The sequence below is a fragment of the Cucurbita maxima genome, unplaced genomic scaffold (genome assembly GCF_002738345.1).
Source record: "Cucurbita maxima cultivar Rimu unplaced genomic scaffold, Cmax_1.0 Cma_Scf00006, whole genome shotgun sequence".
NCBI lineage: Eukaryota > Viridiplantae > Streptophyta > Magnoliopsida > Cucurbitales > Cucurbitaceae > Cucurbita > Cucurbita maxima.
The window spans coordinates 6,335,187-6,356,071 of NW_019272022.1; the positions used below are offsets into that span (position 1 = coordinate 6,335,187).

Here is a 20,885-nt window from a genome sequence, read left to right on the forward strand (position 1 = left end):
AACGACAATATGTAACGAGTCAAAACGGACAATATTTAATAATAGTGGGCTTGAATTGTTACAAGATGAGTCCTCCACCATCATTATTTTTCATTTCTTGTCATCTAGGACAGTGTCGAGCTTTATGAGCTACACATTTTTTAAAAAGGCTACTCTTCCACACTAACAAATTGCTTCAACCAAATGCACTCTCAAGATATTTAAAAATCTTCCAAATGTGCATAACAAAAAAACTAAATGGAAATCAGAAAGGATGGAGGATTTACTTACAATTTTCTCTACCACTCCAACCTGATACACAGTGCTCAAGAACTCGCCTCTATCAAACTGAATCAAGGCTTCTACCCAGACCATTGAGTCCTGCCCATTCAAAAAAATTATTTCATTTCTTGTCTTCATATTTAGGTTAAAAGCAGTGCCACCTGCTGCTAACAAAGAATAGAGAGGACTACAGAGTAAATAGCCGAATTCATCCAAACCATCATCACTCGGTGCAAATATTATCCGCTTAGGCCTATCACGTATCACTGTCAGCCTCACAGTTTTGAAATGCGTCTGCTAAGGAGAGGTTTTCACACATTTATAAACAATGCTACGTGGGATCTCACTGGTACACAAATAACATCCCCTCCAATATTTTGAGGATCACTAACCTTGTCAACCTGCCCTTTGACAATTTGTAGTTAGACGCACATAGGAATTAGAGAAGAAACTTGAATTTGTCCACAGAATTACAAACAAGGATCCTTTACATAAGCTACAGGATTTTCTTTAAAATTAGACACCAAACTTCCATGGAGCAAATGAAACCAAAAGGGGACAATGCCAAACAAAACTACAAGGGGCTCCATCTGTCCGTTAAGAATAAGAAACTAAGGATAAATACAGAACACTTTAGACACCAACACCAAAGAGAGGTCTAGAACCTAACTAAGGACCAAACCTCTCCCAATATCTCTCTTTCTCTATTCCACATAATGGCTATAAAGGCAGAGAGTAACATTAGCTAAAAGATTAAGCTACGAGAAAAACAGAAACCCATTGGAAAATCCGTTTTTAGTTTAACGTACTTAAGAGAATTTTATATTTTTAAAAAAAGAACTGTTTATTGTCCCATCTATCTTCTGAAGAATAAAAGAGAGAATAAACTATAAAGAGATTCCAGTAAAGCAAATCCATACAAGCATAGCCAATGACAAAAGGACAAAGAAATCTATAATAAGCACAGATAAAAATCTCAAGTAGTCTTCTCTCTTTCCTTTTATTTTCCTTGTGGTGGGGGGTGGGTAAAGGATCGTATTCCATAAGATTCTCCCCCCCCCCCCCCCCCCCCCCCCCCCCCCCCCCCCCCCCCCCCCCCCCCCCCCCCCCCCCCCCCCCCCCCCCCCCCCCCCCCCCCCCCCCCCCCCCCCCCCCCCCCCCCCCCCCCCCCCCCCCCCCCCCCCCCCCCCCCCCCCCCAATCTTGTTCCAAACCATCAACCTCGGAATCGATGACACTTCCAATTCTGAAAGAACTTTATCCACAGCCTCTATCTGTTGCTCAGCCAGCGGATGGCTGAAATTGATGAAATATCCAATCAGAAAATAGTTTAAGGTGATGAGAAACATCAATTGACTAACCAATCACCCGAGGTCCACCAGTTGAACCAGCAATAATAATTCTGATATCTCCTCTAATGTTGCTCTGAATGCAGCAACCTGTAGGACTTAACCAGAATAACAATACAGCTATCTGGGGATTTTACTACTACTACACTCTTCAGAAAGACAAATGAAAAAAAAAGAGAGATTTATGGTACGGGCAAATTGTGAGATCTCATATCAGTTGGATAGGGGAACAAAACATTTCTTATAAAGGTGTGAAAACCTCTCTCTAGTAGACACGTTTTAAAAACCATGAGGCTGAAGGCAATATGTAACAGGTCAAAACGGACAATATCTGCTAGCAGTGGGTTTGGGTTGTTACAAATGGTATCAAAGCCAGACATTGCAGTGTGTTAACGAAGACGTTGGGCCCCAAAGGGGGTGGATCATGAGATCTCACATCGGTTGGAGGGGGAACGAATCATTCCTTATAAGGGTGTGGAAACCTCTCCCAAAAAGACGCGTTTTTGAAAACTATGGGGTTGACGACAATACGTAACGATCCAAAGCAAACAATATCTGCTAGCGGTAGGCTTGAGTTGTTACACAGATTCAAAACGAAATGCTAGATGAATATGATGTTTATCTTGTGGCTGCAAATCTCACCAGCATAGTTGGTAACTTTTGGATGAAACCAACAGTTTCGGCAAGTAGAAACTCGTTTCCATTTTTCATCTGGAGAGTGTGAAACAAGCATATAAAGTGAACAAAATGAATTAAAAACCACAGTACTTCCAGGAGGATCATAAGTTGGTCTAAAATAAAAGCCAGGCAGAAGATATTATATAGTCAAGAAAGGCTCCATTATTTCATAGATCATGTAACTGTGACATATCAATCACAATATCAGGAAACCACCTAATATGTTGATTAGAAGTAAACAGCATTTGCTGCATACGAACATTAACACCTTCAATAAATTCAGAAAAAGTCCAGCACCTAATTTACTCTCGTTGGTGTATTCTTTAGTCAGACGGCCGGCAAATACAGCGAGCAATTAATCTGCTCAATGCACTTCTGCTTAAATTCTCTAGAAGAAACTTCTTTGAACCTTCAAATTCTCATTGTGGCCTCCTAAATACGTGCGGACTTCTTTAACTAGTCTATGGTCACTCTTTCAAAGACGAGCCAAGTTTCTCTCAACCAATTTATTAAGGTCTATCTTCTAGGAGATTTAAAAAGAAGAAAATTCTCTCAACCAATTTATTAAGGTCTATCTTCTAGGAGATTTAAAAAGAAGAAAATCCTATGATTTTGAGGATCGGAAAACCATCTCTTCTCCTGTTGAGGATTGTTGAGAGATGAGTCACACCTCGGTTAATTAAGGGGGTTGATCATGGGTTTAAAGTAAGAAATACGTCTCCATTGGTATGAGACATTTTAGGAAAACCAAAAGTAAAACCACAAAATCTTATGTTCTACAATTGTATTACTCTAATGCCAACGATGATTCATGAATATGATAACGCTGCAAGATTAAGTCTAGCTGAACGTACCTGAACCCTTCTTGCAGCTGGATCAAAGGTGGTTGCAAACAATCAATCCTCTGCAAAGGACTTCCACTCCAGCCAACCGATTCAAGAGCGTACTCTTCCCAGCATTTGTATACCCATCCTAAAACATCATTGAAGGCACTAATATGTTGGCAACAAGAAGTACCCTCACATACACAAAAGTAGAAAGTAATGAAAATTCATGCTCACATGAATTCGCTTACCAGAGAAACTACTGGTACAGGTACAGCAAGCGTCAGCTTCTGTACTGTTTTCGATGCATCCAGACAGACTCTAATTCCTTCCGGAGAACACCAATCTAGCAAAGGATATGAATTTCAATTCAGACTTACTTTAAACAAATAAGCCAAAGAATGACCTTCTGAACATAGCATATCATACATAACCAGAATATCCTTATCATGAGAAAGTTGGCTGGAACACATATAAGTCCTATGTGAAAATTTAAGATACATTCACTAATAATTACAGACTAGAAACGGAAAGCTCCGGATATTGGAACATTAGGAATGTAAAGGCTCAAAAGGATTTTCCAGCATAAGTTTGATTCCAACCAATAGAAGCTGAAATAGAAAGATGCTCTGATTGTTTAGCTAAACCATCCAAATTCCAAACATCAATATGAAGCATCCTATTTTACGCTAAATCATGTAGGGCAGTTGGAAGAATAAGCATAGATAAAAGAAAACATCGAAATATGCGGCGTAAGAATCCTGGTATCCTAATTGATTCTACAGTTCGAATGGAACAAGAAGAATTAACAATAACAGTACTGTTCAGAGGAGGAAAGGAAGGCTTAAAGAATCATACCTCCCTTCCATTTCGCAGCTTAAACACTCTCAAGGCTGTCCCCATCTTCTTGTACCTTCTTTCTTATTAACCCTACACCATAACTACGATTTAGGCTCTGGTTCAGTGCTCGAGACGCCATCGATAAGCTCGTCAACTTCTTCGGCTCCTCCTACTTCCTGATTGGGCTTTACAAAAGATCCATGGAGAGGGAGATTATCAGAGGACACAACCGTAGGCCTCCGTTGAAAATCTCTTCCGCGTTGGGCCCATAGAGTCGCATAAGGAAAAACTCTTCCCCCCGTCCGCCGTGTGGCGGGAAAGAATGGCCGACGCTTTCGAAAGATATACCGATTAATTTAGACCTCTTGTGGATGTTAGTTCATTAAAATGGGCCTTTAATCTATCCTGACGTCTTGTTTGCTTTCGAAAGAGTTTTCATTAAAAAAATTACCAAATCTTTAAATTAAAGATAACAATAAAATAAAATGCCACCGAGGCTGGCATGAGTTCAAATTTTGTTCTAAATTCACCAAAATTATGAATAATAATAATTTTTTTTAGAAATAAAAATTAATTTTATATCTAATAAATTCAACCTTGTAAAAATTAAATTTGTAGTTTAAGTATTTAGTAAAGATGTAACATCGAACCCCCACAACTTCGATTAATCTAACTTGAATTGTACGCATTCAATTGGATTAGTATTTCAGGTTTGATTTCGAGTTTATAGGACAAAAACCTTAAATTAACCCGACCCAAAACAAAACTTACCAATACATTAAAAATTTAGCATATTTGTGGGTATGTCATAAAGCTACTTCACTAACCTCCAAATTCATCTTTTTATTATTTGGTGAGTTTCTTTTATATTTTTATTGTTGTTACTTTATTTTTTTGATTTTTTTTATATTATTTTATTTAGTCAATTTTTTATATTTTAAATTTGTTTTAATTTGAAAAAAATATGATTTATGATAAGTTATTTAGGGATAAAAAAAATTAATTTTAATAGATTTGAAATTTTAGTTATAAAATTGGCACAAGTAATTTTAAAATTTAATATATTTATTATCTCTATTATACAACATTATTATATCCCAATTTATATATATATATATATATATATATATATATATATATATATATATATATATATTATAATTTAGGGTCCTCCAATTTCATTTAAATATATTTCAATGTCCATTATTTTTATTTTTAGAGGGTTAAACTCATCATTTTTATTAGATTTATGGTTATATTTTAGTGTAACTAATGAGTTGTTTGTAGTTGTCTGGTTGACAAATTTATTTATTTTTAAATAATTATAAATTTATTTGTGTTTCGTCCGGCATGGCAACCTGTCTTCCTCGGAGAATCAAAATGACCTGCCCCAGATGAAAAGGGATCCATCTTTTATTTTTCATTTTCGAGGACGTAAACGAAACGGAAATCTAGCCAAGGTCGCTTACTCTCGATGCTCGCAGTCACACCAACACATCTGAAGAAACAAACGGCGCAAGAACGGCGTCCACCCTACACATTTCTTGTTTCCTCTCTAAGCAAAGAACTAATGTCGAAGAAACTCACTCAATCCTGGTTCGACCCCACGTCCACGCTGTTCAAATTTCAATAATCCTGCCTCCAAATATTAATGAGCCACATGCCCACCAACCTACAATTAATTGGTCTGCTTCAAAATATTATTTTATATTTTTACACTCGTGTAGTCCTGCTTCAAACATTCGTCTCTAAATACTCGACACACACATATGCCACAATAGTTTGCTTAAGCTACATGGTTCATGGGTAACAGAGAGCTGACACTATTGCATGTAATTATTTTCAATAATTCTCGAATAGACGTCATTTTGACAAACGAACGTGAATTTTGAAAAGAGGTTTGATCACCATTAAAGAACCAATAATAAGAAAATCACAGGCTGGAGGACGATGACAGCCCAAGCTGGTCCTTCCTGGAAAGGAAATCATGTGGCATTTAATTTCTATTTTTAAAAATTATCAATGGCTGATGATATTTTGGAAGCAAATAAAAGTAGACTTAAGTACAATTTATCACATTATTAACTTAAAATAATTTTTTGGTGATTAAGTTCCAATTTAGTTTATAAAGTTTAAAATTCAAAATATTTTCTTAATAAATTTGAATATTTATAACCATAGATAATAACATTAGAACAAGTCAATTTCACCTTTTTTTCGTAGCAGTTTTTTATGTTTTGTTTTTGTCATCTTCTTATTTATTTATTTTCTATTATTACCTGCCATTCAACCGTTTTCCGTAACAGTCCATAACAGTCTTGCCACGTAGCTAATAAAATCAAGGCACAAAGGACATTTGATTCCAAAACCGTAAAATGTAAAAATTGGAGGGGCAAAAAGTAAATTTCAAAACTTTGTAATTAATTTGCATGTAAAGAAACAAGGGGAAGTTAATAATTTAACAAATTTAAGGCAGCTGGATTAGAACTTGGGAGTGGGTTATCCAACAAGCGTGACAGTCGGAGGATGAAAAGGCGAAAGGTCGGGGAACTGACCACGTGCAACCGAAGAACCTTGTTCCATTGCACGTGACAATACCAAATTAACATCCTTATATTTTTAATTAAATCTTTAATTTAATATTAATTCAATTTCTGATGATTGATATATATATATATATATTGTTGTCATTTATCTAATAAAAACATAATCATTGGCACATATTTGGCTATTTATTTGACAGGCACATGCTTGGATAACATGTAGCCATGTGTATTAGGTAAGATGTTATATTCAACATTAATTTAAATTTTTGGTTGAATTATGAGATGAACATTAAAGACAAAAATACTAAAATAAGTTTGCATGAAAATAATTAGAAACTAAAATGGTAAATAAAAAATATAATATTTGAAAGAAAAAATAAGTTTATGCACCAAAACGTCAATCCACATTTAATCATTTAAATTAAGTATGGTTTTACCTTTATAAATTAAATAATGAATTTGGTGAGATTTGTCAGTGATCTTCCACTAAATAAGAACAGTCCTTCCGAGCTCTGTTTGGCAGCATCTGCCTTAATTAACAGTTGCTTAATCTAATTAAACAAAATTAAACTATTTTTATTTAATCTGGAAAAAGGCTCAGATGAGATGATGAAACCGATAATGCTACATTGCTACTGCTCATCATTTTCATTTATATTCACACCATAGCGATAGCCAAAGCTTTTTTCAGTTCATAGGTGTGGTTGTGAATTGCTAGTCTGATTATTTGGTGGAACGATCACTTCAGGCTTACGCTCACAACTCAATTATTGAATCTTCTCCTTTTTGTGGATTTCAATTAGTAGCTAAAATAAACCAGTGGAGTAAAGATCAATATTCCGATTCAGCTTCTACAGAGCTTGGAGGTTGAAGAGAAAATCAAGCTCATGGAAGCTTTCTCGGTTTCCAGGTTGCTGTTCTTCATTTTCATAGCTGCATTTGGTGGTTTTCGATCCACACATTGTAGTGTGACTTATGATAGGAAGGCTATCCTCATCAATGGCCAACGGCGAATTCTCATTTCTGGCTCCATTCACTACCCTAGAAGCACTCCTGAAGTATGTAGTTCTTGTATTGTTGAATTTATCGTAGCAATCGTTTGAGAGTTTTACTCACATTTGTTTCTGTGTTTAGATGTGGGAGGATCTTATTCAGAAGGCGAAGGATGGGGGATTGGATGTAATCGATACTTATGTCTTCTGGAATGTTCACGAACCTTCCCCTGGCAATGTACTATCTTAGAAATCATTTATGAATTGAAATTTTGGTGTGATTTGAGCTTAATTTGTTCGATTTCACTTGTCTCAGTATGATTTTGAGGGGAGATACGATCTGGTACGGTTCATAAAGACAGTGCAGAGAGTGGGTCTTTATGTTCATCTTCGCATTGGACCTTATGTTTGTGCAGAGTGGAATTTTGGGTACCCAAAACTTTCCCCCTTACTCGTTAATTGTCAGTTTTTTGGAGTACATGATTGAAATCAGGAGCAGTCTTATTTTCTTTCTCTCTGCTATTTCTCTTCGCGGTAAATAACTCTGACATAGTGTTCATTATTGATTACTCTTGACTACTTTCATTCCGTATTTTATTGTACAGTGGATTTCCCGTATGGTTAAAATTTGTCCCTGGAATCAGCTTTAGAACTGATAATAAGCCTTTCAAGGTTAATTTTTCTCCACTTCTTAGAACTCTGTTAATAGAAATTACTTGGGACTTTCACTAGCAGCTAAGGAAGTTTACAGTCAGTAGTTTTTCTGGTTTCTTGCTCTCCAGATGGCAATGCAAGGGTTCACCCAGAAAATTGTACAAATGATGAAGAATGAAAAGCTATTTGCTTCCCAAGGTGGCCCCATTATCCTTTCCCAGGTAAGGTTGAGAAGCTTGGGAGATTATAATCAATGATATGAATATTGTTTATAAGTGAGTGTAAACTTGTGGGATAAAGTTGTTTGAGAAAAGAACCGACTAAAATTTTCATTTGAATTTTGTTTTCTTAGATTGAAAACGAGTATGGGCCGCAAGGTAGAGCCCTGGGAGCTGCTGGTCATGCATACACTAATTGGGCGGCAAAGATGGCTGTTGGACTGAATACAGGAGTGCCTTGGGTGATGTGCAAGCAAGATGATGCTCCCGATCCTGTGGTAAGCCATCTCTTTTTTGTTTATTGGCGCAGAAATCTATCTTTAAACCTTATTGGAAAATTCTGAGTATATATTCTTCATTTTTCGGTGACAGATAAATTCGTGCAATGGTTTTTATTGTGATTACTTCTCGCCTAATAAGCCTTACAAGCCTACATTATGGACAGAGGCTTGGACTGGCTGGTACATATCTAATATACCAATGGAATTACTATTCTAATCCTTCCATCTTAACAACGTACCCTGTAATGAAAGGTTTACAGAGTTTGGCGGTCCTGTTTATCGTCGACCTGTTGAAGATTTGGCATTTGCAGTGGCTCGATTCATACTAAAGGGTGGCTCACTTTTCAACTACTATATGGTTGGTTGGCTTGCATAACTCAATCCGCTGCTTTTAGGACTTGGGATGCCTGACATAAAACTAAATCCACTTTGTTTGTTTGTGATGAATGAAAGTACCATGGAGGAACCAACTTTGGACGCACTGCTGGAGGCCCATTCATTACAACTAGTTATGACTATGATGCTCCACTCGATGAATATGGTGAGAACACAAAACATTTCATTAAAATGTCTTTCGAGTTGTTGAGAAACTATTTAGCGAATATGTTGGATTCCAATGTGTCTCACAAAAAAATGCAGACAAATAAACTGCAGTTCTATTTCTGTTACTGGCAGACAAAGCTAACTACTTAATTACTTTTAGGTATGATCAGGGAACCAAAATATGGCCATCTGAAGAACCTCCATAGGGCCATTAAGTTATGTGAGCCTGCTTTAGTTTCTTCAGATCCTACTGTTACCTCACTAGGAGCCTATGAGCAGGTTGGCCTTTTTGTTTATTCAATGATTTTCTTCATAAATTGTAATGATGTTTCTGAGCTCAACTGTGGTAATTCCACAGGCTCACGTTTTCACTTCGGGACATGGAAGGTGTGCTGCTTTTCTTTCAAATTTCCATTCAAATTCTGCAGCTACAGTGGTGTTCAACAAGATGCGTTATGTTTTGCCTCCTTGGTCGATAAGCATCCTTCCGGACTGTAAGGGTGTTGTGTTCAACACAGCAACGGTATAGATATATAGTTCATCGTTTGAAATCATCTGGGACTTTAGGACATGTTTTCATGTCCATTTTCCTCCCCTATGTTTTAAAAATTAAGATGGTTCTATGCTCATCAAGGTCGGAGTTCATATTGCACGCACTCAAATGTTGCCAACAGTTTCCAAGTTGTCATGGGAAACCTATAATGAAGACACATTTTCTCTAGGAGGCAGTTCAAGAATGACGTTTTCTGGACTCTTGGAGCAGATAAATGTCACAAGAGATACCAGTGACTATCTTTGGTACACGACAAGGTGAGCCTGGAATTATGTGGTGTTTTCAGCTATTTTGTTTATAATATTATATATAGCATTGTAGAGAATGAAGTGCTCGTGATTGTCCTTAGAAGGAAACACATATAGAAAACTTGTTCATTTAGATTATTGTATGACATCCTTTTGCATTATATTCAGTGTTGGCATCAGTTCATCAGAAGCATTTCTTCGAGGAGGACAAAAGCCCACTTTATCTGTGAAATCAGCTGGCCCTGCTCTCCATGTTTTTATCAATGGACAGTTTTCAGGTCAGCCTTCAACCCTTCAGATTTTGGTCTTCAATTTTAGAAGTAGCGCACCTTTCACTTGCAAAGTCCAACTAAATTACAGTTCAGAGAAGTTGAATTGTAACACATAATACAGGTTCGGCTTTTGGAAGTATGGAGCATCGAGAACTTACATTTACGGGTCCTATCAACTTACGCGCTGGAATGAATAAAATTGCTCTACTAAGCGTAGCAGTCGGCTTACCGGTAAACTCCCTCCCCCTAAATCCACTTTTAAATTTTTAAAGCAAGCATCTATGTTAGATTCCATATCGGTTGGAGAGGTGAACGAAACATTCCTTCGAAGAGTGTGGAAACCTCTCACTAGCAAACGTGTTTTAAAATCGTGAGGCTGATGACAATACATAATGGGCTGGGCTGTTACAAACCGTATCAAAACCAGACATTGGGCAGTGTGCTAGCGAGGACGCTGGATGCCCAAAGGAGGTGGATACAAGATCCCACATCGGTTGGAGAGGGGAACAAAACTTTCCTTAGAAGAGTGTGGAAACCTCTCATCAGCAGACGCGTTTTAAAACCGTGAGGCTGACGACGATACGTAATAAACTAAAACGGATAATATTTGCTAGTGGTGGCTTGGGCTGTTACAAGCTACGTAGAAAGTACTTGTCTTTGCGATGACTATAGTCTTAGGTGTGCTTAGGAGATTAGATTTTTAACCATACTGGACTGATCCTATCCTAAAAAAAAAAAACCCCATAGTGTTCTGATTTAATAAGCTAACTGGTTACTGATTTTCATTTTTGTTGTTAGAATGTCGGGTTTCATTATGAGACATGGCAAACGGGTATCCTCGGTCCAATTTCGATTAGTGGGCTTAATGGGGGAAAGAGAGATTTGACTTGGCAGAAATGGAACTACCAGGTAAAAAGACTGAAATGTATATCATTTGGATGGATATGGTTTCCCTTTCAAATTCAATTGACTCTATCTAATATCCTTTACTGGCAATAGGTAGGCTTAAAAGGAGAGGCAATGAATCTGGTCTCTCCAACCGAAGCTACATCTGTTGATTGGGTAAAAGGATCTCTTGCTTCACAGGGTCTGCGACCATTGACTTGGTACAAGGTAAAATCCCTCATAAAAAGTGGAAAAATATCCAAACTGAATCAGCGACTCAGATGATGGATTTGAGCTGGGACTTGCAGGCTAGTTTCAATGCGCCAGGGGGGAACGAGCCATTAGCGTTGGACTTAAGAAGCATGGGCAAGGGGCAAGCATGGATTAATGGACAGAGTATTGGACGATATTGGATGGCTTATGCAAAAGGTAGCTGTAATAGGTGTAGTTATGCTGGGACATACAGACCTGCCAAATGTGAAGACGGTTGTGGGCAGCCAACCCAACGATGGTACATCACTATCATTAATCAGAAGATTCATTGGTTTCGACAAGCTGATTCCTTACGTTTCATTTATGTTCTTCCAGGTATCACGTTCCTCGATCCTGGTTAAAGCCAACCAACAATGTATTGGTGTTGTTTGAAGAACTTGGTGGTGATGCATCCAAAATATCATTTTTGAGGAGGTCTGTGACTGGTGCTTGTGCGGAGGCAGTTGAACACCATGTTAAAAATGCAAGCTACATCATTGAAAGCAATGGGGAATCAGATTCTTTACACCTGCAATGTAATCCAGGGCATGTCATATCAGCCATAAAATTTGCAAGTTTTGGAACTCCTTCTGGAACTTGTGGAAGTTACCAAAAGGGAATTTGCCACGCACCAGATTCTCATGCCATATTAGAGGAGGTTCTTTCACATCTTCTATCAAATAAGATCAGATTGAAGCTTTGAAGGCTATTTTTAAGACTAACCGTGACAATTTTGAAATATTTCTGCAGAAATGCCTTGGGCGGGAGAGTTGCTTGGTGTCAGCAACCAGAGGTAACTTTGGAGGAGACCCATGTCCTAATGAATTGAAACAATTATTAGTTGAAGTCGATTGTGCCATAGCAGATATCAACGGAGACAGTTCATAAGAAAGCTCACAAGTAAATTTTCACTCCCAGCATCCTTGCTCCTTACCAGATTACTGTTCCATATTGTGAAGCCAAGGAGATTTAACTTACAGGTTTGAAGATAAATTTCATTGATCATATGTTGCATTGCATATTTTATATGATAGATTTGTGCAAGTTATTATTGGTGGAACTCATAAGGCCTGTGAATGAGTTGGATGGAGCTCATTACATTGTTTTATTGAAATATAGTGGTAGGCATTTCCCTCAAAATCCCTGTTTCCTAGGTCTTGTATTAATCAAATGGGATGAGTATAAGTTATAAAGGAGTATCTCAATTGTCATCATATTCATTCTCTTGATGAATTCCTGTTTCAGAGTCTCTCCTCATTTAGACTATTATCGTGAGATCCCACATCGGGAGAGGAGAACAGGAGAACGAAGCATTTCTTATAAAAGTGTGAAAACTTCTCCCTAATAGACGCATTTTAAAACCGTGAGGCTGACAACGATACATAACTGGCCAAAGCTGACAATATTTGCTAAAAATGGGGTTGGGCTGTTACAAATGGTATCAGAGCCAGACACCGACGGTTACCAGTGAGGACACTGGGCCTTCAAGAGGGATGGATTCTGAGATTCCACATAGATTAAGAGAACAAATCTCTTACCATTATTTTCATTAGTGTCTTAGCTGAATCTGTAGCTGCAAGTTGAATGGTTCAAGCATGATATGATTCAATGAAACAAGCAGATAGAGAAACTGCTGATGATGTATTCAGCAACTCATTTTTATTCAACAAAAGAATAGATGTTCATTGATTACATAGCCTCGTAATGGTAAACTGATTGAAAAACAATCCAACACAATAAGAAAAAAATTGTTCAAACTAAAAGCATCAACTAATAGCAACTCACAAAAGTTGCATAAAATTTTCTCTCTTCCAATGAAATCCAAAGAACAGATGAGGGAATCTCCCCAACGTAGAGTTTCCATTAGGCATGCTGTAATACAATCTTCTGCAACTGATCTTTTCTTGCGCCTACAAACCTGTCCACCACCTTCCCATTCTTCAAGAACATGAAGCAAGGGAGTGCACTCACTCCCCATTCCGCCGCAACAGCCTGCAGAAAAGAATTCGTTTGGTTTTACGTCTAAACAATCTCTCAATTAACAGTATCAAAGTTTTGCAAGGCAAGGCTTGAATCAACTTACCATCAATTCATCAACATCGACTTTCAAGAATATGACATTACTAATCTTCTTAGCCAACTCTGCAAAAACTGGAGCCATGGCACGGCACGGACCGCACCATGCGGCAGTGAAGTCCACAACAATCTGCAGAATCAAAATTGTTTAGAAAGAGGAAGACAAACGCTTATAAGGAAGAGGAAGAACAACACGAAACTAATAGATTTCAGATCAAACAGTACCAGTTTATTGGATTGTTTTCCTTTGAGGAGCTGCTGCTTCCATGATCCAACGGTATGGCACGCAATCACTTCGCCCTTTCCCGCCATTATCGATCTTAAAAACAAAAGCAGATAGAATCTTAAGTTTTAAGAGCTTCCTCTCTGTAAGATCGTTGCCAAATGATGAAATTGAATAATACAAACCCGATCGTCTCAATTTATAGTAGTAGAAGTAGTAGAAAAAGAAGACAAGGAAATGAACGTGCAAACAGCAAAACCCCATTTGCGGCGCATATGAAAATCGAACCATCCGGAAGCCTACGAGCGCTCCGCTTTCTCATCTTCAAGAATCTGAACAAATTTCCTTCCAACGCTCGACGATGGGAGTGCGTTTCGACAGATCAAATACAACCAAGGCATAATCGGAAAGAGGAAGAGCATCGAATTTTTGCGGTTTACACAACGCGGTACGCAACTATATATTAAAAATATTCTTATTTTTCTTATAGGTAATATTGTAATATTTTGAAAGAAACAAAATGGGCCGCAAAATTTGATCTTGCGCAAAAAATATTGGGCCTCCAAATATGTACGTCTGGGCTTGGTAATGGGCTTATCAGCCAATAATGGGCCCACTAAAATGGTATTGTTAGAGCGGATTAGAAGAGTTTCGGGTATGCGGAAGAATCTGAATCCACATTTTCTCAAGAATTTTCTCTCTCTACTCTCCCTCTCTCTCTCTCTCTCTCTCTCTCTCTCTCTATATTATCCACAATCTCAATTCGATTTGGCCTCTCCTTAAAACTACCAGATTTTTGTTGATTGGATCATTGGAGAGCGAAAGGGAGGGATGGAAATTAAGTAATATATTTTAATTTTCTGAAGGATTTTGATTTTTGTGAGGCAGAGAGCGCAGAACAGAGTATCCGTACAAGCAAGGAAACCATTTGGTTGTCTATCTGAAACACTTGAACACTGCCAGCACTTCAAATTCAATGGCTCTTCTTCAGCTCATTCCGTCTTCTTCGTGTTCTTCTTCTTCTTCGTCTCTATCCCATAAACCCATTTTAAACCCCAATACCATTTCCTCTACCTTAAGCTCCAGCCCTAGATTCTTTTCTCCGGCTGTAGCCCTTCGCCACCGCCGCCACAAGTCCAATACGCTCAAGTGTTCTGCTTCGTCTTTCCCGGAAAAACATCACACTGGCTCTCCGAAATCTGATGATGTCGTCGAGCTTCCGCTATTTCCTCTTCCTCTTGTTCTCTTCCCTGGAGCTATTCTTCCTTTGCAGATCTTTGAGTTTCGCTACCGGATGATGATGCACACTCTGCTCCAAACCGATCTTCGATTCGGAGTTATTTATACGGATGCTGTTTCCGGAACGACGGATGTTGGATGCGTTGGTGAGGTTGTCAAACATGAGCGACTCGTTGACGATCGATTCTTCCTTATCTGTAAGGGGCAAGAGCGGTTCAGAGTTACTAATCTTGTTCGGACCAAACCGTACCTCGTCGCCGAAGTTACGTGGCTCGAGGACCGCCCGTCCAGCAGTGGAGAAGAGGATTTGGATGCCTTGGCAAACGAGGTGGAATCGTATATGAAGGACGTGATTCGATTGTCGAACCGGCTGAGTGGGAAGCCGGAGAAAGAGGTTCAGGATTTGAGAAGGAATTTATTCCCGACTCCTTTCTCGTTCTTCGTCGGAAGTACTTTCGAAGGTGCGCCGAGAGAGCAGCAGGCGTTGCTCGAATTGGAGGATACGGCGGCGAGGTTGAAAAGGGAGAAGGAGACATTGAGAAACACTCTTAATTACTTGACTGCCGCTTCTGCTGTTAAGGATGTGTTCCCGTCCAACAGTTAAAAAGCAAGTCTCTGAGAAATGTCTGTGGAAACTGGAACGAGATGAAGCTATATTGTTGAAGTACAAGGAAGCAAGTTGAAGGTACTAATGCTTAATTTTGCTTGCCTTTACACGTATTTTATACAAAGGACGGATGTTGTTAAAGCTGTAAATTTTGATATATAATTGAATTCGCTTCATCTGGTGTACCAATGCGTACATATTTGATATAGAAATTGCACATGATCTGAAGGGTTCAGGTGAACTATTTGAGTTCTTGGCTTTCCTTCTTTTGAAGCGTTCACTTGGATGTTTGTTGAGAGGTCTATGGCTCTCAAAGCTAAACATCTCAAAATATTCCCACTAAGATCAGATTCAGATCTTATTCTTCGAATGTATGGAAGGATTTGTTATGCTTGTGATAGCTAAATTAGCCTTCTTTTGTTGGGTAATGTCAGGATGGAGTGAAATATTGCTTTGTGTTGGAATGTTGGATGGTCAAATTTCCCGTATGGTCTGTTTTGTGATGATGGGTATTGTTCTATTAGTTTATTTACATAGCAAACATACTTTTTCAAGCAAGTTCATAAAGAACTTGAATTTGGCATTTGATTGAAGTATATTCTTATTTATGGAGGTCAAGAAAAGGGATGAGTCTGTTTGGTTTGGTAGCTGAATGTCTGAATGTCTATCGTTTTCTTCATCGTACGGTCTGTTGTGTTCATTTTTGGTTATGACCAAATATGAAGCTTCAAGCAAGAAAACATCAACCAAGAGTTGATGATTTATCATGTTTCTATCAGATCAAAATTCATCCGTTTCTAGTTTCATCACTGTTTGGATGTGGGCGTTGTTGTGTGTCCAGCTTTGCTTGAGTTCTTCATGCTTGGAGTTTCAGATTTTATGCTCGTTTATCTGTATTCTGGTATTGAAGATCCTACAAGGTGAGCCATAAAAATGCACCGAGATGTGAATAATTAGCGTTTCTCTATAATGGGGGACCTGGGAGCCTGTAAATGAGCTCACTTGGGCAAGCCAGGCGTCAATTCTAAGTTGTGGAAAACTCTGCCTCTCCCTCTTTTCAAGTTCTTGCTTAAGTTGAACAATGTCATGTACTGTATTGCCCTGTGCAATTCTTCCTCTATCTTGCTGCAGTTGCAGCTTAAGAGTTTTTGAAATGGATATTCAAACCTGCCCTTGAGTTTATACGTGCACTAATCCTCTGAGCTACATGCCCCACATTGTCTCCACTAGATCTGTTCCTCTGAGCCACAAACCCCACCCTGTCTCTATTGGATATGTTCCTTAAGGTACTCTAAAAAATTGTCGGATTTGTGACCCCAATATACATGATGTAGTTTAAACAATGAATAAAGTAGGGTAATTATGACTAGAACGATGGAAATGAGGTCGACGTTTTCATTTATTTCCCACAAGAATTGAACATTTACATGTAAACCCTATCATATAACTTGCTAAGGTGGATCAATTTCTACTGTTTTAACACTATATGCAACTCTCTCCATTTCAGAAAGGAATGACAAGGAACACATTTGCTAATAAATACCAAGCAAAAAAGGATCCAACTGATAGACTTTGTCCAATACAATGTGTTTTGACATATAGTTTTTTAATATTCAATTATTTTCTTAAAGAATTGTGAAGAATGGCTACAGTTTTATCAAATTTATAAAGTTTTATGGAAAAAAATAAATTGTAGAGATTAAATTCTCGTGAAAGTAAATTGGTCAAAGGTAAAATTAAAAACGAAAGTAATTGGTTGACGCCGTAACTTCCAGTCTTATCCGGTAGTTTTTCCCGAAGCGCGTGGACAAAACATGCGGTAAGAAAACTGAATTTCGGGGTGAAAAAATTTCCGATACAGAGTCGGATCAATTTCATTTTCGTACCGCTCAAGTCCAACACGAAGAGGGCGATTCGGGAGATCGAGCTCCATGAAACATTTTTCTCCATATCGCAAAGGCGACTCACAAATCTTTGTCCTCTCCTGCGCCGCCGCTCTGTTAACTTAGCCTTCCAATCATTCAACTGCTTCATTTTTCTCCGGCCGACGGATAATCATGGACGTCGATCCTCGTCACTACGACCACATCGTTAGTTTCATTTCCTCTCAATCTCTGATGACGATATTTATCTAACTTCACTGCTTACTTTCTTATTTTTGTTCTGTTTAGTCGCCATTGCTCGATTACTTTCTCTCTGTCTCTTGGTCAATCTGTGAAGTTTTAGTTGGACCCTAGCTGTTCGTCATGTTTTTTTTCTCTTGATATCGAAAATACATTTTTACTTCATTTCTTCTTACTTGGGAAAGCTTCTATTATAGTCAATTGGATGCTGGTCTGGGGGAATGATGAGGTTATACTAGTGCCCAACGCTTTAGTAATGTGTTGATAACTTGATTATATGGTGGGAAGTGTGCTATTGAGCTCGGACGGCACAAGGTCGGTTGCTTCTATGTCAGAAGTTTATATGTCGGGTTTTTTCGGGTGAAGAATAATATTTAACTTCTAATTCCCCTTTTCCTTTTGCGATCACCCTCTGAAAATTCATTTTAGGTGGATAAGAAATTGATATTAATATTGGTTACTGCATTGGCTTTCCCCAGTTTGATTCTTGTTAAATCGTTTACCTGTTGTAGATTCTATGAATTTCATTCTTTTGACATTTCATGTCAGGCTATCAACGACGGTGATGTTCAGAACATTGTTTTGTCGTATCTTGTTCATAATTGTTATAAAGAAACTGCAGAGTCGTTCACTGCCTCTACTGAGCTTAAACAGCAGACTGATTGTCTTGTTGGCATGGAGAAAAGAAAACGTTGGTGAAATTTCCCTCTCTTGCGCAATATAAGTGTACATCCAATTGCCTGATCCCCTCCCATTAACAATCTGAATGATATGGGTTTAGTCGTTTACCTGTTTATAGGTAGACTCTTCTGGTGTGAGCTGTGATGGCTTATTTTAGAAATCTGTAGTAAGGAATAACAATCTATTTCTTCCAATGTCTTAAGTGACCCTTGAGTTTAGGAACAAATTCACTGCAAGACAATTCAGCCTGGATACTGAATTCTCTCAAACAATCTGAATGATATGCATTTAAAAGTAATAATCTTTGAGCTTAGTGTCGATTTAAATGTGTTTGTGTACACTAAATCTGCTTTTATATTTCCTCAAAATTTGATCTAATTTTTTTAAATCTGAAGGCAACCTTTTGTGTTTTCAGGGATTTATGATTTTGCAGTAGAAGGGAATGCACTTAAGGCCATTGAGTTAACAGAAGAGGTAGCACATGGTTTACTCGAGAAGAATGAGGGCCTGCATTTTGATCTTTTGAGCCTTCATTTTGTTGAACTTGTTTGTTCTAGAAAATGGTGAGCCTCCCACCATCATTGTTATTTTATACGTTAACCTTAATACTCAGTCCCTGATGGTCAGCAGGGTTGGTCTTATAAGAGCTGATAACTTTTGATACTCATTTTTGTTCGTTTACATGGCAGCACAGAGGCCCTGGAATTTGCTCAGGTCAAGCTTGCCCCTTTTGGCAAGTTGCATAAATATGTGGAAAAACTTGAAGTGCGTAACCCTGACCTAGAATGTCCACCATATTTTCTGTCATTTTATTGTCTTTTTTTTTCTTTCTTTCAATCCTTTGTTCATCACGCTGAACCAGCTTACATAAATATGTTGAATAGCTCCAAATACTGATCCTTATGTCATTGTAGGATTCCATGGCCCTGCTTGCTTATGAAGAACCAGAGAAGTCTCCAATGTTTCATCTGCTTAGCATGGATTACCGGCAAAGAGTAGCAGAAAATCTAAATCGAGAAATTCTTGGTTTGTTCCATTTTTCTTTTCATGACTTTATTTTACATTTCCCATAATACTATAAGAGAGTTTCTTCCATGCGTACAGATTTTAAATCTGAACTCTATATTTTGTGTGATCAACTCCTTATTCCTGTTGTCTTGGTTGATACCAGCACATGCAAACTTGCCGAGCTATACAGCAATGGAAAGGCTGATAAAGCAGGCGACTGTAGTTAGGCAGTCCTTAAGCCAAGAGCTGGGCAAGGTAATCTGCTCATTCTAAATTATATGTGCTGGCTTGTTGAAGCTTTGAATTATTTCTGAAATTTTGAATCGGTTCCTTTTAGGTTACGAGTATAGAAAATGGTCATCTGAAGTCATGAGTGTTACTTGCTGCTTGTTTCAATTACTAGATGTTTAATAAAAGATGATTACTCAATACACATCCATGTTAGGAGACATGTTGGTAACTAAACGTTTACATAGCTGTTTATATCTCTGGATTTGCAGGATGGGCCATCACCATTTTCCTTGAGGGATTTTCTGAAAAGCTAATTGAAGGAGTTAACGAGATGCATCCAGCTTCAGATCTCGCTGCCACTTATGGTTGGGGTGTGGTTTGGAAGTTTGATCCTCTCTTCATGTGCTTGAGGTGCCATGTAGGCCAAAAACAGTCATCTGGTCCCCTGAGCAAAAGTGCATGCTGTCTCTGATGTATTGTGATTGTACTTGTACATGCTGTCTCTAGTTTTGCTGCGTGCTCTTTTTTACTCATCTTCTTTCATTTTTCAAAGCTTACAATTGTGAGATATTGGCTCGCATTATTGTGTCTCATAGTCACAGTCCGGTTTTGACAAGGAGGAACATGGGAAGAACTCTGCTTTGTTGTGTTTTGCGATGCCATCAAATGCCAGCTTCGTTTATCATGCATCATCAAATGAGTCGATCGAGTTCTCATTTATTGGATTGTCTAATTTGTAAGTAAGAAAGTGCTGGACCTTTTATTGTAGAAAGCTAGAATTTTAAGAATTTCATTCTTCTAAGATTATGAATGACCCACTGCTCTGAGTTTTAAGTACACACTGGCCGGGACTTCAACTAATTTTCTACTGCTAAAAGCTCATGTTTAATCCCATCTTAGCACATTAGTTTATATGTGGGAGACATGGTCGCCGTTTGTGCCATGCCGCCCCTTCTATCATGCAACCGGCTGGAAAATGGCATTTTTTGAAGCAAGTTAATAGGAGATGTGGTTCGGTTCTGCCCGTAGTAGGTAGATTATTTAATTTAAGTACCTATATCCATAAATGACATGTCATAGACAATGAAAGGGTCAATGCCTCAATAGAGTCTGAATGGATGAATGTTTGAGATGTTTTGTTGTTACAACGACAAGTGAGTTTGTTGTCGATGGCATGACTAAGTTAGCTGTGATGACCGATTACACATCATGTGACTTGGGATGACATCAAGACATGAGCCATGCCAATTGAGAACCAAGATAACAAGACGAGAGAAGAAGTCGAGTTGAATGACTTGGCCT

General features: G+C 38.2%; 4 protein-coding genes and 1 long non-coding RNA gene across 12 annotated transcripts; 3 read left to right on the top strand and 2 right to left on the bottom strand.

Moving 5' to 3' along the window:
* Nucleotides 1-170: 170 nt before the first annotated feature.
* LOC111480859 lies at nt 171-4,368 on the bottom strand. 5 transcript variants are annotated; one of them, XR_002717936.1, is made up of 5 exons: nt 3,970-4,368; nt 3,363-3,457; nt 3,142-3,259; nt 2,252-2,320; nt 171-360 (listed from the first exon to the last, which is right to left on the bottom strand). It is a non-coding gene; the product is annotated as an uncharacterized LOC111480859 (long non-coding RNA). The 5 variants fall into 5 exon arrangements; XR_002717937.1 differs by lacking the exon at nt 171-360 and adding an exon at nt 368-662; XR_002717938.1 differs by lacking the exon at nt 171-360 and adding an exon at nt 1,461-1,556.
* A 2,698-nt stretch (nt 4,369-7,066) lies between these two features.
* On the top strand, nt 7,067-12,609 carry LOC111480851 (beta-galactosidase 5-like). The gene is made up of 19 exons (XM_023126048.1): nt 7,067-7,555; nt 7,632-7,727; nt 7,806-7,918; nt 8,095-8,161; nt 8,272-8,364; nt 8,496-8,639; nt 8,734-8,822; nt 8,895-9,000; nt 9,096-9,183; nt 9,346-9,464; nt 9,544-9,708; nt 9,820-9,995; nt 10,155-10,264; nt 10,380-10,489; nt 11,057-11,167; nt 11,258-11,371; nt 11,452-11,654; nt 11,732-12,053; nt 12,146-12,609. Exons 1-19 carry the CDS (start codon nt 7,385-7,387, stop codon nt 12,281-12,283), a joined length of 2,535 nt encoding a protein of 844 aa, XP_022981816.1. The 5' UTR covers nt 7,067-7,384; the 3' UTR covers nt 12,284-12,609.
* A 408-nt stretch (nt 12,610-13,017) lies between these two features.
* On the bottom strand, nt 13,018-14,123 carry LOC111481260 (thioredoxin H1-like). Of its 2 annotated transcripts, XM_023126663.1 has the most exons (4): nt 13,880-14,123; nt 13,697-13,790; nt 13,479-13,601; nt 13,018-13,387 (listed from the first exon to the last, which is right to left on the bottom strand). In XM_023126663.1, exons 2-4 carry the CDS (start codon nt 13,781-13,783, stop codon nt 13,259-13,261), a joined length of 339 nt encoding a protein of 112 aa, XP_022982431.1. In that variant the 5' UTR covers nt 13,784-13,790; nt 13,880-14,123; the 3' UTR covers nt 13,018-13,258. The 2 variants fall into 2 exon arrangements, with proteins under 2 accessions (XP_022982431.1, XP_022982430.1); XM_023126662.1 differs by lacking the exon at nt 13,880-14,123 and having other exon boundaries at nt 13,697-13,873.
* Nucleotides 14,124-14,351: 228 nt separating this feature from the next.
* LOC111480882 (lon protease 2-like) lies at nt 14,352-15,966 on the top strand. The gene is made up of 2 exons (XM_023126100.1): nt 14,352-15,618; nt 15,840-15,966. The coding sequence occupies exon 1, from the start codon at nt 14,671-14,673 to the stop codon at nt 15,535-15,537; it is 867 nt and encodes a 288-aa protein (XP_022981868.1). The 5' UTR covers nt 14,352-14,670; the 3' UTR covers nt 15,538-15,618; nt 15,840-15,966.
* Nucleotides 15,967-17,422: 1,456 nt separating this feature from the next.
* LOC111480883 (glucose-induced degradation protein 8 homolog) lies at nt 17,423-20,269 on the top strand. 3 transcript variants are annotated; one of them, XM_023126102.1, is made up of 8 exons: nt 17,423-17,630; nt 18,213-18,354; nt 18,760-18,907; nt 19,034-19,109; nt 19,259-19,370; nt 19,516-19,607; nt 19,853-19,911; nt 19,959-20,269. In XM_023126102.1, exons 1-7 carry the CDS (start codon nt 17,598-17,600, stop codon nt 19,895-19,897), a joined length of 648 nt encoding a protein of 215 aa, XP_022981870.1. In that variant the 5' UTR covers nt 17,423-17,597; the 3' UTR covers nt 19,898-19,911; nt 19,959-20,269. The 3 variants fall into 3 exon arrangements, with proteins under 3 accessions (XP_022981870.1, XP_022981869.1, XP_022981871.1); XM_023126101.1 differs by having other exon boundaries at nt 19,853-20,269; XM_023126103.1 differs by having other exon boundaries at nt 17,466-17,630; nt 18,213-18,358; nt 19,853-20,269.
* The last annotated feature ends 616 nt before the right edge of the window (nt 20,270-20,885 follow it).